This window comes from Anomalospiza imberbis, chromosome 18 (genome assembly GCF_031753505.1).
Source record: "Anomalospiza imberbis isolate Cuckoo-Finch-1a 21T00152 chromosome 18, ASM3175350v1, whole genome shotgun sequence".
NCBI classification, from domain to species: Eukaryota; Metazoa; Chordata; class Aves; order Passeriformes; family Viduidae; genus Anomalospiza; species Anomalospiza imberbis.
In genome coordinates, this window is record NC_089698.1 from 12,176,568 (window position 1) to 12,193,495 (window position 16,928).

General features: G+C 48.0%; 1 protein-coding gene across 1 annotated transcript in view; it reads left to right on the plus strand.

Annotated features, from left to right (window-relative positions):
• Window positions 1-1,408: 1,408 nt before the first annotated feature.
• FBXW8 (F-box and WD repeat domain containing 8) overlaps window positions 1,409-16,928 on the plus strand; it is a 58,287-nt gene continuing 42,767 nt past the window's right edge. Inside the window, exons 1-4 of the mRNA XM_068209144.1 lie at window positions 1,409-2,110; window positions 4,916-5,020; window positions 11,243-11,407; window positions 11,637-11,725. Coding sequence (XP_068065245.1) covers window positions 1,424-2,110; window positions 4,916-5,020; window positions 11,243-11,407; window positions 11,637-11,725 — 1,046 coding nt within the window. The 5' untranslated portion in view covers window positions 1,409-1,423. The remainder of the gene's footprint in view (window positions 2,111-4,915; window positions 5,021-11,242; window positions 11,408-11,636; window positions 11,726-16,928) is intronic.

Here is a 16,928-nt window from a genome sequence, read left to right on the forward strand (position 1 = left end):
GAGCAGAGGGGCTCCAGCCCTTGGAGCATCTCCATGGCCTCCTCTGGTCTCACTCCAGCAGCTCCAGGTCCCTCCTGATGCTGGGAACCTCAGGGCTGGGGCAGCTCTGCAGGTGGGGTCTCACCTGAGCGGGGCAGAGGGGCAGAATCTCCCCCTCCTTTCCTGCTGCCCCTGCCGGGGGCTCAGCCCAGGGCAGGGGGGGTTTGGGGTCCAGCACACGGGCCAAGGCATGGCCAGCCTTCACCCACCTGTCTTTTGCAGGGTTTCTGCATACAGGAGTTCCTCCCCTCAACGAGGTAGTTTGGGTTCTTTCTGGACCACTGTTGATGTTCATTAAGTTGGGTTTTATAAACAGCAACCAGCTGTAGAGGAAAGAAAGCAGCAAGTGGCCAGTGAGGAAGGCAGAGGTGGACACCAGGGTGGGGGTGACTGCACAAGCTGCTGCTGAGAGCATGGGCTGTGTTTTACAGTCTGTTCTAGAAGGACCAGCTGTTTGACTTACACCAACACATCACTTACCTGCTCTGTTTCCTTGAGGGCTCCTCAGGAATCATCCTGATGACTTGAGTACTCATGGCCTCTCTGCTTCCTGGGCAGCTGGACCGGCTGAAGCGGCAGAAGCTTTGCAGCTGCGGTTTAGCATCATTTGAACACAGCCTTAGAGCACCAAGGTGTGTTGATAATGGAGAGGAACTGAGCCAACTTCGTGTCCTCCCCAAAACGCCATCAAAGTGGCAGCTCTCGGGCTGTGGTGGCTGCAGGAGGTCCGTGTGATTCAAGCAGCAAAACACCTTCCCAGCAGGTGTGGTGGGCACAGCAGCGGTGGGGCCAAACCCTGCCCACCCGCTCGGCTTCAGACATGGCCAAGAGGAAGGGAAAAATGGCCTCAGAGAGGTACATCGGTCACTCAGAGCAGCCACTTCCAAGGGCAACAACCCTCCCATGGGACCGGCCATGGCTGTGAGGGAGCCGAGGGCTCCCAGCGGGGCCCTGCCCTGTCCCCGGCCATGGCTGTCAGGAGCCGAGGGCTCCCAGCGGGGCCCTGCCCTGTCCCCGGCCATGGCTGTGAGGGGCTGAGGGCTCCCAGCGGGGCCCTGCCCTGTCCCCGGCCATGGCTGTGAGGGGCCGAGGGCTCCCAGCGGGGCCCTGCCCTGTCCCCGGCCATGGCTGTCAGGGGCCGAGGGCTCCCAGCGGGGCCCTGCCCTGTCCCCGGCCATGGCTGTGAGGGGCTGAGGGCTCCCAGCGGGGCCCTGCCCTGTCCCCGGCCATGGCTGTGAGGGGCCGAGGGCTCCCAGCGGGGCCCTGCCCTGTCCCCGGCCATGGCTGTCAGGGGCCGAGGGCTCCCAGCGGGGCCCTGCCCTGTCCCCGGCCATGGCTGTCAGGGGCCGAGGGCTCCCAGCGGGGCCCTGCCCTGTCCCCGGCCATGGCTGTCAGGGGCCGAGGGCTCCCAGCGGGGCCGGAGCCCAGACCGACCCTGCCGTCGCCGCAACCTCCCTCGGCCGCCCGCCGCTCTCCAGAGCCAGGCCGGGCCCTGAGGCCGCCATCGCCGCCCTCGTGTGGGGACCACAAAACGACGGCCCCGGCCCCAACACTGGCTTCACTCCCAGCCACCGGCCCCGGCCCCGGCCCCGGCACTGGCTTCACTCCCAGCCACCGGCCCCGGCCCCAACACTGGCTTCACTCCCAGCCACCGGCCCCGGCCCCGGCACTGGCTTCACTCCCAGCCACCGGCCCCGGCCCCGGCGGCGGCGGAACCTTGTGGCGCCGGAACGCGCGGGCGCGGGGCGCGGTTTCCGTGCCGCGCCGGGCCGGCCCCGCCGCCATGGCCGCGGTGCCGGCGGAGCGGGAGCGGCCCCGGCCGCAGGAGGAGCGGGCCGGGGGCGCGAAGCGGCTGCGGCGGGAGGAGCCCCCTCAGGAGCCACCGGAGAGGCCGGGAGACACCTCGCGGGAGGCCCCGGCCGAGCCCGGGTACTTGGCGCTGGCCTGCGGGCTGCTGGCCGGCGGCGCCCCGGCCCGCCGCAGCCCGGCGCCCGCCCGGCCCGCCGGGGAACCCGCGGGGGACGGAGCCGGAGATGGGGACGATCTGCTGGAGCAGCTGATCCGAGACCTGGTAGGGCTGCGCGGGGCCGGGGGCGGCCCTGGGGCTGTGCCGGGGTCAGGCCGGGCCCCAGGCGGGGAGGGCGGGCGCGGGGTCGCGGTGGGGCCGGTACCGGAGCACGGAGAGGGGCTCGGCTGAGGGGCCGCTGGGAGGCGGCGAGCAAAGGGAGCGTTGGATTTGTGTTCCTGTGTGCTTGTTTGTAACCTCAGCTTCTGAATATAGGTCCTTTTACAAAGTTTTAACCCTTCAGAATCTGCTTGTCCTGTGTAACGGCACAGGGTGCGATTGTTGCGGTGTCCTGTGCAGGGCTAGGAGTTGGGCTCGGTGATCCTCGAGGGTCCCTTCCAACTCGAGATATGCTGTGACTCCATGAAATAATATCTTTTTTCCTCTTGTTGTTTACACAGGCAGTTTGATGCGGGTGCAGTAATTAAGGATATCCTGCCTTGTGATACAGCAGCGTAGTAAGAAAACAAGCTTTAATTCTTTAAATAAAGGAGTTAATTTGGAAATAGTCTTAAATACAGTTCCGAACCACATAAAAGTTATTTTGGTAAATCCTCTAAATGCCATAGAGATATTATTTACAGTATAGGAAAACTAGGGGGGAAACCCATTTTCTTGTTTCTCACTAACCTCACTATGACTAATTACTCTTTGCTTAAAAAAAATTAAAAGGAACAGATTAAATTTCTGTCTGCAAGGCACAAATTAATCCATTTTACAGAATTAGTGCTCCATTAGCACACAGGAGCCCGAATCTGTCTCAGAGGGGCTGGTTGTATTTGAGTTTTGGACTCATTCCAGTAGACTTTTAGACAGACTGGTGCTGACTTAACATCCCTGCTTCCTTGTGCTGTGGACAAGCTGCAGGAACTTTTGGGGTGTGGGAAGACCTGGCTCTGCCCCTAAAGTTAGGATTGCATTAGAATGGAATCTGTATGAGTTTGTGCTCTGCCTCCAGAACCTCAGGCAGATCCCAAATCGGGATCATCCCCTCCCTCTTGGCACTTTCCTAACCCCCATTCCTTTGCTTCTTTGTAGGTCTCTTCTGCAGCTACTCTTCATTTAAACTTGGACCCTTTGCAGCACCAGAGCAGAATAAAATGGCACTTCTGGGTTTATTTGAAGCAGGGTATAAATCCTCTTGCAGCTCAGTTTATAAAAAGCCTGTGTGGGTGTTTTTTGCTCTTTTCCCCTGCTTTCCTCGAGAGCACCGCTGGTGTTGAGCCTGTGTCAGCACTGCTGTGCCTGCAGCCCTCAGTCCTTGCAGTGAGACCTCTGTGGGCATCCAGCCAGCGCAGGATCTGCTGCTTGGACACGAGTCAAGCCCACTTTGGAAGCAGCACATCGCGGTGGTGCCGTGCCTGAGCTCATAAGCTTGGAGCTAACAATCCTTGCCCGATGGCTGCTCGGATTTGTTTGGGCAGCCTGTGGCTCCAGAGCGCTTCCGTGGCCGCTGGAGCCGAGCGTGATCACATCTGGCCAGCTCGGAGCCTGCCTGCATGTGGCCGCGGAGAGGTTCCCTTTGTGTTTTCCTTGGGTGTCCCCGCTGGAGACGGGTGGGATTTGCAGCACACGAAAGCAAAACAGATCCCGCGGATCCGCGGCGGGGAGCGGAGCCGGCGGCCCCGGCACAGGGCAGGGAAAAGGAGCTGCTTGTGCAGGGAAATTGGGGATGAAGAGGGAGGGCAGCAGCAGGGCTGGCTGCAGCTCCTGCTTTAAGTAACTTTAGAACAACTGGAAGGTTCCAGTGTGTGTGCAGTGATATTTTGTTGCTAAAAGACCTGATGGGAGCATTGCCCATGTTTGTGTTGTCTAAACACTTGCCTAGCATAGAATATCTTTTGCTGTAAAAACCACACCACCGCATTATATTGGGATTTCCCCGAGTAACTGTTTTAAATAAACCCAGAATATCCCTTCTATTCTACTTTGGTACTGCAAATGGCCCAGATTTGAATGAGAAGCTGTAGGAGAGACCTACAAAGCAACAAAGGTACCAAGGATAGGGAAGTGCCAAGAGACAGATGATCCTGAGCTTCAGAAGGCAAACAGTGGAGATGGGTTCTAACTGAGCAGCTGATTTTGTACCTGAGGATCGATGGACAATGCTCAGGAGCACCTGGAGGGGGGACAGAAACCAGAGGAAACACTGGAGAGCAAAACTGGTGACATAAAAATAGTCAGAATCAGCTGATTTAGCTCTTTCTCTATTACAGAATATAAACATTTTGAATATCCAAACAGGATAAGAGCGAAGATAAATCTTGTTGTGATAACTGCAGAAAGAAGATGTAACAGTTATGTAATTAAACCAGACAAAATGCATCTAGGAAAAATCTATGTGCTGCATTTAGCTGTTAGCTTAAATTGATGGATTTGGCTTCAAATTTTTGTTTGAGATGTTCAATTAGTTAAAGGAGGAACATTGTATATTAAAAAACTATTTTTATGTTAGTAATGAAAGAAACCAACATTATCTCCATTCAGTTTTATTTAAAATATTTGTTCATTTTTCCATCATATGGGATTGAAATCTTGCAGGTGAAATTAGAAATGGGCATATGTCTTCAAAGTGATCATTTATTGGATGTTTTTGGCACTTTAGCCAAACTATTTTACTAGAACTTTTGTCTTGCCTTTCTCTGCCCTTTAAAGGGCCATGAAAGAAGGGAGGGGCAGAAAAGATGTTTTCATGGAGCTGCGATGGCCCTGAGGACACACCATTCCTTCTCCATACACGGTAACTTCTCCTGCTGTCAAACTGTGTGTTAAACCAGCCTCACCAATTATTTCCTCCTTTTTCCTTTCCAGAATGAAATCAATGAGGTTCCTTTCTTCGACGTGCAGCTGCCTTATGAGCTGGCACTGAAGATATTCCAGTACCTGGGCAAGGCTGAGCTGGGAAGGTGTGCTCAGGTGAGTGCTGCTGGCAGTTTGCTGCTCTGATACCACGTAAAACTGGCAGAAATGGTGAAAAGCCAGGCACCTCCACATAGGCAAGTGGGGTGGTAGCCCAAGGAACTCAGCTGGTTGTGCTTTCACTCACAGGAGACAGTTCCAAAGCTGGATATTGAAAATGTAATGGTACATGAGCTGGATTTACAGCTGCACTTGAGCAGAGTTAAATAAAACATCTGTGGCTTGGGCAGCAGCGAAGCCTTAAAACTGAAAATAAATAGTGCAAAGATATTTTGATTTGAGTGAGTGTTCTGAAGCATTTTTGATTCAGGTGAGTGTCCTGCAGTATTTAGGACTCAGCACTTGGCAGTGCTAAGGGCATGGCAAGAGCTGCTCCTCCCAATTTCCACCGTGGGATTGAACCACAGACATTGAGTAGTAACTTTTTGCTACTAATTAGTAGTATATCCATATGAAGCTAAATTCTTAAATGACTCTGATTTCCTCCCCCCAACCCTGCAAGGGATTTATATTTTTCTTTTCTGATACTTTCAGATAATGCTCTCAGCAGTCTGTACTCAGGCATGGTCCTTAATTTACATGTAGTTGTAAACTGCCTGTCTTTTCCAGAGCTTTACTGAAACACTCACTCTCACCTCATTCTACTCAGGGTTGTGCAGCCCACACTGTTGGGCTTCTTTATTTCCTTTCTTCACCCACTGAATGATGAATCTCTTCTCTGAATGAGTCTTCAAAGCAAACTTAATTGGCAAGTGCTGATTACCTTGTGAAATCAAGCAGAATATTGTAAATATAATTCCAGTTTCTCCCGTGGCCACTGTTTAGGGTTCCAGGCTGGTGATCATTAGCTATTACATACAGAGCACATCTTGAAACCTCACAAAATCCAACCAAAACCATTCTTGGTGTTACAGACAGTCTAGGACATGGTTTGAGTGGAAGAGAAAAATGTTAATGTGTGAAAACTGAGAAGTGACAGGGTCTGTTGAGAATGGTAAACTAAACTCAAATATTCTGCAAATGGCCCAGGCTTTGAAAGGAAATTGGGCTTTGAATGTTCAGTGTGAGTGTGTTGTAGTGTTAAATAGCTACAAGTGGTTGTTGCTTAAATGTTTGACTTGCTAATACCTTTTAGGAACAGGGACTGTTTAAAGAAAATTAATTCCTCGTGCAGGGCTGCTCTTGCAGAGGGGAAAATTCTCTAGGATTGTTTTTTTTTTGGTGCTGTCCAGGACAGGGAAGCTTTCAGATATGCTCAAGTTTCTGTCCTTTGGGGTAGAGATATGCCATCAGTAAAGGCCACAGCCTGTGACATGGAACAGGGTTGCATTTTTGAAGTGGATTAGTTGAAGGTTATTCTTTCACTCTCTTTTCCCCCCTCCTTAGGCATGATCACTTTTCCTCATGGCATAGTAAAAAGATTGGCTGCTGTAAGGCTGCTCCTTTTCCCTGTGCTTAGGGCTGCACTGGATTTCTCTCCCCTTCACTTTGTTTTTTAGCTTGAACGTGTTCTCTTGACATGTGTTTTAACACAGACAATTTTCCACATTTCTCATTCTCCTCTTCCCAAGTCACTGTTCCTTTGTGGCAGCTGACAGGTAGCTGAGCAAGTGCCCAGTGTTTCACAGGGCTTTCCCAATCAGATGAATAACCAGTGCAGAGCTGGCTTCTTTTTAAGTGTTCAAATAAAAAGCAGAGCCATAAAAATAAATAGCATTTCCATTTTTCTCTTGGTGGTTTTGTTTTTGAAAGGGGGGAGCCCTCTTCTGTTCCATGGAAAACCCTGCTGCTTTATGGTGTTATCCTGGAAAGGTTTTTTTTTTAAGGTGCCTTGGGATTTCAGTGAGATTGGGCCAGTTGGTGGAATTGGCATCATGATCCATGTGAGTGCCTTTGGAGAAAACCCGTTTGCTTAGTTCTTCGTGCCAAATTGGTAACCAGCTAACAGGAAAGGAGCCTGACTGCAGAGCCTCTCTGAGATTTAATCACACCACAGACTGTCTGGAGAACTTTAATTTCACCTTGATATTTCCTTCTCCCTCGCTCCCCCACAGCTTTTCTTTGATTTTTGGAACTAGTACTGTAAACCACAACCTGTCTGTGTGGCACTGGAAATATAAAAGTCTGTAAATAAGTGTCCTCAGTGCCTGAGCTCTGCTGGGTCTGCAGTAGGGGGGTGACATTCAGTAGCATCCACCAGACCAGTCCCTGTTGATATCCCACATTTGGAATTCAAGGAGAAAACTATCCAGGGCTTCATGTAGCACAGAACAGGCCACTGTAATGCAGAATTTTGCCCTGTGAGCACTTTCTGATTGTGTTCTGACCATTGGCAGAAATATCTGTACCATCAGTGACTATCGTGTGACTGTGAGCAGTCACTCCTTCCTCCTGGTCAGGATGTAGAGGGAAAGGAAAATCAATGCCTTGGGACACCACAAATGTGACAAAAAAGTGAAATGTCCTTGTGTGATTTGGGGCTGATACTGTAGATACATTAATTTTACCCATGGCTTGGGGACCTGGCCTTTATGGTTCAGCTTGGTGATGAGGGGATGTTTGAATTCAGCAGCACTGAATTTTGGCAGTTTTGTTTCTGAACAGATCAGTGGGAAATTCCCTTGACCTGTTAGGTTTTCATCTGAGAAAAGGTTTACAAGTGTTTACCAACACAGGAATTGTGTATGTATCTAGGGCAAGGGAGAGTGTTTCTAGGAATTTAGAAATGAATTGTCATGCATAAATCAAGAATTTCAGCTGCTTGCCTCCAGGGCTTCTGGGATTGTCAAACTGTTGAGGCTTTAATGTTTATACATTTATAAAAAGAAAATTGAATGTGGTTTTTTGAGCATGGTTTTGCATCAAGGTTGTTTGTGGGTAAAAGCCATCATCCATCCTCTTTGTGATTCCCAGAGTGCAGAGAAATGGATGGATAAGGATATCCCTGCCCTGGGCTGAGCCCCCAGCAGGGGCAGCAGGAAAGGAGGGGGGATTCTGCCCCTCTGCCCCACTCAGGTGAGACCCCACCTGCAGAGCTGCCCCAGCCCTGGGGTTCCCAGCATCAGGAGGACCTGGAGCTGCTGGAGTGAGACCAGAGGAGGCCACGGAGATGCTCCAAGGGCTGGAGCCCCTCTGCTCTGGAGCCAGGCTGGGAGAGCTGGGGGTGCTCACCTGGAGAGGAGAAGGCTCCAGGGAGAGCTCAGAGCCCCTTGCAGGGCCTAAAGGGGCTCCAGGAGAGCTGGAGAGGGACTGGGGACAAGGGATGGAGGGACAGGACACAGGGAATGGCTTCCATTGACAGAGGGCAGGGATGGATGGGACATTGGAAAGGAATTGTTACCTGGGAGGGTGGTGAGGAGCTGGGATGGAACTCCCAGAGCAGCTGTGGCTGTCCCTGCATCCCTGGAAGTGTTCTAGGCCAGGTTGGTGGGAGCGTGGAGCAGTCTGGGACAGCGGAAGGTGTCCCTGCCCGTGGCAAGGGTGGCACTTGGGTGGTCTTTAAGGTCCCTTCCAGGCCAAACCATTTTGTGCTCAGGGCTGTGAACAGAAAAGATGAGCAGCTTCCATCAGAATGGCTTTGGATTAAACACTTGGCACTATTTTTTGTACCGAGCTCAAAGTCCAGCTAGTTCTAATTGAGGCCCCTGGTCCCAGCAAATGAGCCTTGACTTTGCCTTTGTGTGTCTGGGGAAGAAAATAAACCTAGTGAAATAAAACCCATTATCAGATGCAGAGGGATGAATAAACCTTCATTAGGATTTGAGCCAGTTGATTTAGATGGGATTAGAAGAAATTTTGGATTTGATGGAAGAGGTGGGGTTTTTAGGGGGGAAAATATCCCCCAGAGGCAAAACCAAATAGCAAAGCCTATGTCAGCAAAAGCCTTTGAAGTCCTTCAGAACATTATTACTTGCTGAACTATGAAATATAAAACTGTCCCTCTGTGGAGCTCAGGGGAACCCAAACTTTCTTTGCTGAGAACAGTTGTAAAAAGATAATAGGAACACTGAAGACAAAATTAAATTCAGGACTCCAAATCTATAAACAAGTCTGTAAGATGTTGTCATTGATCCTTGCTGGAGTTTCTGTGCAGATTAGATTTGGAAACAGTTTTAACAAGAGCTTTGCACATCTCAGCTCCTCTCCAGCACCCAGCATTTGGGTGCAGGTAAATAAAGCCACAGTGCCCTGGCTTTTGGGGCCTCACCTGAAAATCCAAGTCAAGCAGATCTAATAAAGCTGACTTGAAGCCAATGGCTGGTTTTAATGCTGCAGCTCACAGTGGTGCTGTAAAGTGAAATGCTTGAGACTCTTTATTAGTGATTTCGTGCAGCTGAGCCTCGCTCAGTGGGGTTTTACAAGGGATTGGCATGCGAGTTTGGGGCTGTAAGAAAAGGCTGGGTTAGGGACCCTTTGGAAATTCAGGCTTGTAAAGCAGCAGGGTTCGCTGTAATTTGATTGAAAAAAAATCAGGATAGGATAGGATCTTTATTCCCTCTGAAAGTTGAAAAGGCAGTTGAAATTTTATGTAGCTCCCCCTCCTTTTCTTTTGTTTTACTGTCTTTATAAAATGCTTTTAAGACCTTGAAACTTGAAAGGTCTGTGCAACGTTGTCTGTTTTGGCAGACTGAAAGGTGTGTGTTTATTTTTGATTTTTCTTTTGGAAAGCAAGGCAAAAGCTGGCCTGGTTTGGCTGTGCTTCCCTGTGCGTGTGCTCAGCCTGTCCCTGTCAGGAAAATGTGCTGCTGTTTGGGGGAGGGGGCAGAGGTTCTGCCTGGGGAGCTCCACTCCTGCACCACAGCTGCTCTTTTGGTGTGTCAGCAGAAAGCTGCTTTGGGTTTTTTTTTTTTTTTTTTTTTTTTTTTTTTTTTTTTTGTATTCTTGGAGCAATAACACAGATATTTACCCTACTTTCAAATCAAATTGAGAGCAAATTTCCAATGGTTTGGATTTGAGATTGCCTCTTTTTGGTGCTTTTGAAGTTGCTGAGTGTGTCCCTCTAGGGACAGGAGCACTCAGCACTTTGATTCCAGGGTGCTGTGTGTTGCTGGAGAAGCCTGAGTGCTGCTTCTGTCATTTCAGGGCATTATTCTTGCCCTGTGCAGGTTGTTTCCTTTGTCAGAGGATGGAAGGGGATTGTCTCCCTCTGCCAGCTTGCACTGAGGTCTCTGTGTGATTCAGAATGTTCATTTTGCTGCATTTGGATATTCCTATTTGAGCAGTGCTTTTCTCTGTAGGTCTCAAACCTTAAAAACACTTGCAGATTACTCAGATCACCCCTACTTTCATCATATTAAACATTTTTTGTGTGTGTGACTATGGAAGAAAATGGCAAATAAATAAATAGTCCTGGGAGAGTTTGTGTCCATGGGAGGCTTGGATTCTTGGCATAATCTGGGGACTGAAATGAGCATTAGATGCTTAATTGTAACTTACTAAAAATGATGTCAGTCTCAGAAGGTTCTTTTAATCTTTTTAGAACCAGAGCACAATTGATTGCTGCTTTCACCAGTCGTGGCTTTCATTGGTTACGTCTGTTTTTTTAAATTAAGAATTACAGAGGAAAAAAAAAAAGCTACTTAAGTTGGCTCTTACCTCTTGAATCTTTAATTCTGAGCCCACAATTGATTGTGATGAAGCTGTTCTCTCTGGAATGGGCAGCAACTTGAGGCTGCTTGAAAAACTTAATAATTCATTCCTATTTATGCATACTGTAATACAATAGGTTATAAATCACTAATGTCATACCCCTAATCAGGCATTGTCAGTGGGACTTCAGAAATATGGTGCTGTGATCTGAGAGGGTTTCTTAGCTACAAATATGAAAATATATTCATATTTTTGCTCTAAGCTCACAATTCTCTCTTAATATTTTTCTTGCTGCTTTTCCTGTCAAAATTTTCCAGTCATTGATATTTCAGGTTGACAGTGTGGCCACTAAACTGGTATTCATCTTATGTGTAATTTTAGTTGAGTATAAACTCAGTTATTTCCTGAAGAAACCACAGAAAACAAGCCTTTTTTTAAAAGTCTGGGGTTTTTATACACTCAGGTGCATAAAGACTGAACAAATATATTTGTTTAAGTAAGACTTTCATCTTAGTACAGGCCTGTATTAATTTATATCTTTATGTTTCAGATACTATTTAATATTTCATATTAAATTTAATTTTTACTTATCCATTCATGAGAGATCCATATATAAACATTGATTTCTAGGTCAGCAGGACATGGAAAATCCTTGCAGAAGACGAAGTGTTATGGTACCGGCTGTGCCAGGAGGAGGGATACCTGTTGGACATGAGCATCTCTGACCATTCCTGCTGGAAGCTCGCCCTCAAAAACTGCAGAGCCAGAGAGCACATGCTGAAAACCAACTGGAAGGTGACAGGGAATTACCTTAGAGAAATGGGGAAAAATGGGAACCTGGTTTGAGCAAGTGGGAGAGGAGAGTTGGTGTTGTGTTCTGCAGCTCCTGTTTCCCAGTTGAAAGCTGCTGGGGGGGTTTGGGATAGGTGTGTCTTCTCCCAGCAGGAGCAAAGCTGGGAGTTTGCCAGCAGCAGATTTTGGTGGATGGAGGAATGGGAACACCAAAGCCTGTGTCTCTCTGCAGAACCGCGTGGGTGCCGTGAGCCAGCTGCACTACGAGCCCGGCCGGGTCCTGTGCGACGTGCACTGCTGCGACGGCGTGGTGATGGCCGGGTGAGCACAGGGCTGGCACTGCCCGCTGCAGCGGGGTCTGCAGGGTCCCCTGCACCTTCCATAGAGTGTGTAATGTCCACTGCACCTTCCCTAGAGTGTGTAATGCCCCTGCACATTCCCTAGAGTGTGTAATGCCCCCTGCACCTTCCATAGAGTGTGTAATGCCCCCTGCACTTTCCATAGAGTGTGTAATGCCCCCTGCACCTTCCCTAGAGTGTGTAATGTCCACTGCACCTTCCACAGAGTGTGTAATGTCCACTGCACTTTCCATAGAGTGTGTAATGTCCACTGCACCTTCCATAGAGTGTGTAATGCCCCTGCACCTTCCACAGAGTGTGTAATGTCCCTGCACCTTCCATAGAGTGTGTAATGTCCCTGCACCTTCCATAGAGTGTGTAATGTCCACTGCACCTTCCACAGAGTGTGTAATGTCCCACTGCAACTTCCCTAGAGTGTGTAATGTCCACTGCACCTTCCATAGAGTGTGTAATGCCCACTGCACCTTCCATAGAGTGTGTAATGCCCCTGCACCTTCCATAGAGTGTGTAATGCCCCTGCAGCTTCCCTAGAGTGTGTAATGCCCTCTGCACCTTCCATAGAGTGTGTAATGCACACTGCACCTTCCCTAGAGTGTGTAATGTCCACTGCACCTTCCATAGAGTGTGTAATGTCCACTGCACCTTCCACAGAGTGTGTAATGTCCACTGCAACTTCCATAGAGTGTGTAATGCCCCCTGCACCTTCCATAGAGCGTGTAATGTCCACTGCACCTTCCATAGAGTGTGTAATGTCCACTGCACCTTCCACAGAGTGTGTAATGCCCCCTGCACCTTCCATAGAGTGTGTAATGCCCCTGCACCTTCCATAGAGTGTGTAATGTCCACTGCACCTTCCACAGAGTGTGTAATGCCCCCTGCACCTTCCATAGAGTGTGTAATGTCCACTGCACCTTCCCTAGAGTGTGTAATGTCCACTGCACCTTCCATAGAGTGTGTAATGCTCTCTGCACCTTCCCTGGAGTGTGTAATGCCCTCTGCACCTTCCCTAGAGTGTGTAATGCCCCTGCACCTTCCATAGAGTGTGTAATGCCCTCTGCAGCTTCCCTAGAGTGTGTAATGCCCCCTGCACCTTCCATAGAGTGTGTAATGCCCCCTGCACCTTCCATAGAGTGTGTATTGCCCCTGCACCTTCCATAGAGTGTGTAATGCCCCTGCACATTCCATAGAGTGTGTAATGTCCACTTCACCTTCCCTAGAGTGTGTAATGCCCCCTGCACCTTCCATAGAGTGTGTAATGCCCCTGTACCTTCCATAGAGTGTGTAATGTCCACTGCACCTACCATAGAGTGTATAATGTCCACTGCACCTTCCATAGAGTGTGTAATGTCCCTGCACCTTCCATAGAGTGTGTAATGTCCACTGCACCTACCATAGAGTGTATAATGTCCACTGCACCTTCCATAGAGTGTGTAATGTCCACTGCACCTTCCATAGAGTGTGTAATGTCCCTGCACCTTCCATAGAGTGTGTAATGTCCACTGCACCTTCCCTAGAGTGTGTAATGCCCCCTGCACCTTCCATAGAGTGTGTAATGCCCCTGCACCTTCAATAGAGTGTGTAATGCCCCTGCACCTTCCATAGAGTGTGTAATGCCCCCTGCACCTTCCCTAGAGTGTGTAATGCCCCCTGCACCTTCCCTAGAGTGTGTAATGCCCCTGCACCTTCCACAGAGTGTGTAATGCCCACTGCACCTTCCACAGAGTGTGTAATGCCCCCTGCACCTTCCCTAGAGTGTGTAATGCCCACTGCACCTTCCATAGAGTGTGTAATGTCCCTGCACCTTCCATAGAGTGTGTAATGCCCCTGCACCTTCCATAGAGTGTGTAATGCCCCCTGCACCTTCCATAGAGTGTGTAATGTCCACTGCACCTTCCACAGAGTGTGTAATGTCCACTTCACCTTCCCTAGAGTGTGTAATGCCCCCTGCACCTTCCACAGAGTGTGTAATGCCCACTGCAACTTTCATAGAGTGTGTAATGCCCTCTGCACCTTCCCTAGAGTGTGTAATGCCCCCTGCACCTTCCACAGAGTGTGTAATGCCCACTGCAACTTTCATAGAGTGTGTAATGCCCTCTGCACCTTCCCTAGAGTGTGTAATGCCCCCTGCACCTTCCACAGAGTGTGTAATGCCCTCTGCACCTTCCATAGAGTGTGTAATGTCCCTGCACCTTCCATAGAGTGTGTAATGCCCCTGCACCTTCCATAGTGTGTAATGCCCCCTGCACCTTCCCTAGAGTGTGTAATGTCCACTGCACCTTCCACAGAGTGTGTAATGCCCACTGCAACTTTCATAGAGTGTGTAATGCCCCCTGCACCTTCCCTAGAGTGTGTAATGCCCCTGCACCTTCCATAGAGTGTGTAATGCCCACTGCAACTTTCATAGAGTGTGTAATGTCCACTGCACCTTCCATAGAGTGTGTAATGTCCACTGCACCTTCCATAGAGTGTGTAATGCCCTCTGCACCTTCCCTAGAGTGTGTAATGTCCACTGCACCTTCCACAGAGTGTGTAATGCCCCCTGCACCTTCCACAGAGTGTGTAATGCCCTCTGCACCTTCCATAGAGTGTGTAATGCCCTCTGCACCTTCCCTAGAGTGTGTAATGTCCACTGCACCTTCCACAGAGTGTGTAATGCCCCCTGCACCTTCCCTAGAGTGTGTAATGTCCACTGCACCTTCCACAGAGTGTGTAATGCCCACTGCAACTTTCATAGAGTGTGTAATGCCCACTGCACCTTCCATAGAGTGTGTAATGCCCCCTGTACCTTCCCTACAGTGTGTAATGTCCCTGTACCTTCCATAGAGTGTGTAATGCCCTCTGCACCTTCCCTAGAGTGTGTAATGCCCCTGCACCTTCCACAGAGTGTGTAATGCCCCTGCACCTTCCACAGAGTGTGTAATGCCCCTGCACCTTCCATAGAGTGTGTAATGCCCACTCCATCCTCTGCGGAGTGTGTAGTGCCCACTCCACCTTCTGCACTGGAAGTGTAATGTTCACCCCATGTTTACCAGTGTGTAATGTCCACTCCACCATTACCAGAGTGTGTAATGCCCACTCCACCTTTAACAGAGTGTGTAAAGCTTGCTCCATCCATACCAGGCTGTGTAAGGCTCACTTCACCTTCACCATCTGAAATCTCAGGTGCTTCTTTTAATGAATTCAAAAGCAGCACCTGTTTGAAGCGTCAGGCTGTCCCTAAGTGACTGATAAGGATGTTTATCTACAATTTACCTCAGCAGGTCAAATTTTTATGGAACTATTCAAAGGTTATCTCATGTACAAGTAGTCCCTGTAAAAACTCATGTGCTTTCTAATGAACTCCATCTATTATTTTGCTGTGGAAGCACCCAGAATGTATTAAACATTTTACACATCTACTGAAAAAATCCCCCTTTTTAATGTTTTTTCATTAAAAAATCTCTTAATCACAAGGGTATCTTGTCACACACAAAAATAACTTTAGAAGGACTGTTGCTTTTGTCCATTCTTACTTGAAAGACAACCTGGGAGTAAAATAACCCACTCAGAATAGATAAACACAATCTTCTCTTTTCCTAATATAGAAGTTTTTTGGACCTTGGTTTAATGTTACCCATTCACGTGGTTTGTACTCTTAAATACAATTTTAAGAGTCTCACAAATTTTCAGAAGAGGTTACAGCGATTCTCCCAGTAAGTGCAAGGCTTTACTGTGTTCTGTTTAATTTCACAGGTTCAGTAATTAGTAACCCTCCAGAAATGACATGAGTAAATAAAAATTATGATATCCTGGGGAGCTGGGACATTGTCCTTGACAAAACAGAGTTCAATATTTTATGGTAGCACTTCATGTTAATGGTGTGGGACTGAGAAAACTGCTTCTAAAATACATCAAAATTCACAGACTGGTTATAAGAAAGATGCCTGGAAAATTCTAATTTGTGGAAATCTTGGACAGCTGAGAGCAGGACTCTGAACTATCAGACAGAAAACCCAGTTGTCTCCATGCTGCTGCCAAAACCTCCAGCTCTTCTTTTTCTTCATTTTCTCCACTGCATTTATATCCAAACGTGCAGTAGATAGGAGTTATGCAGATTAAATTACATTTAATCAATAATAAACAAAGGTTATAAATCCTGCATATTAGGCTCAAATAGTCCATATTTTGGCTTGCTGTATTAGAGAAGTTGGGTTCTGACAGTTGCCCACACTCTTTTCATGTTGGTTCTCCAGTTCCTCCGGTATCTCCTGATTCTCTTGGTGAATTTACATCAGGGCTGTGGTACAATTAAATAATTCAGGTTCCTGCAAATAGATGAGCAGGTAAGAGACCACTGAGGGAAATCTGGATGTGTGTATCCTTTAGAAAAAATGATGTTCACTTAAATGACTTTCCAGTAATTTCTCTGAAAAATGAATTATCTCTTTATGAAGCTGTGAGCATGTGTTTGATAAAACAACATGAGGAAATAAGAATTCCGCTGTTTGATTTACCTGGTTAGTAAATGAAGAGTTGCGAGTATTAGAACACAAAAATTATGTTTTCCTTTGCTGTTTACTGCTTGTCCTTCACTCTGCTTTTCCTCTTAAATTGGTAAATGGTAAATATCAAACAAGGGAGACTTCAAGTTATAACTAAAACTTCAGAGGGCATCAGCAAATTGTGCAGAGAAATACTTTATGTGCATTTGGTAAGAATTTAGGATATTGAGGAATTTGTTGGGGTTTTGTTGTTTGCTGTGTTTTTATTTTTTAAATCCAACCATAACCCTCCCCTGTCTCTCCCAGCTTATAAAATTGAACTAAATGGCATTGTGCTTTCAAATTTGTCATAAAAGTGTAATGAATCTGGTGATCAATAGCAAACTGTTGCGTTCTTTCAGTACTGAAGAAGTAATTTAATAGCTGAGGTTTACAAAGTCAATTCTCCTCTCAGTATAAATATCAATTATCTGTTACATTTAATGATTCTCTCTCCTGTTTCACAAACACTTGTGTGCTCAGCTTTGCATGGGAATAATCAGTGATTACAGAGGGACCTGTGTGTCTGAGTTTACAAGGCCTGGTGCTGCTAATCCTGAATTGTGGGGCATTTCCTAAGGATTTTCTGTCCAGTGCTGTGGGCCATCACCTTTCTTTTGTCTCAGGTTGCTGCTCAGGGCTGCT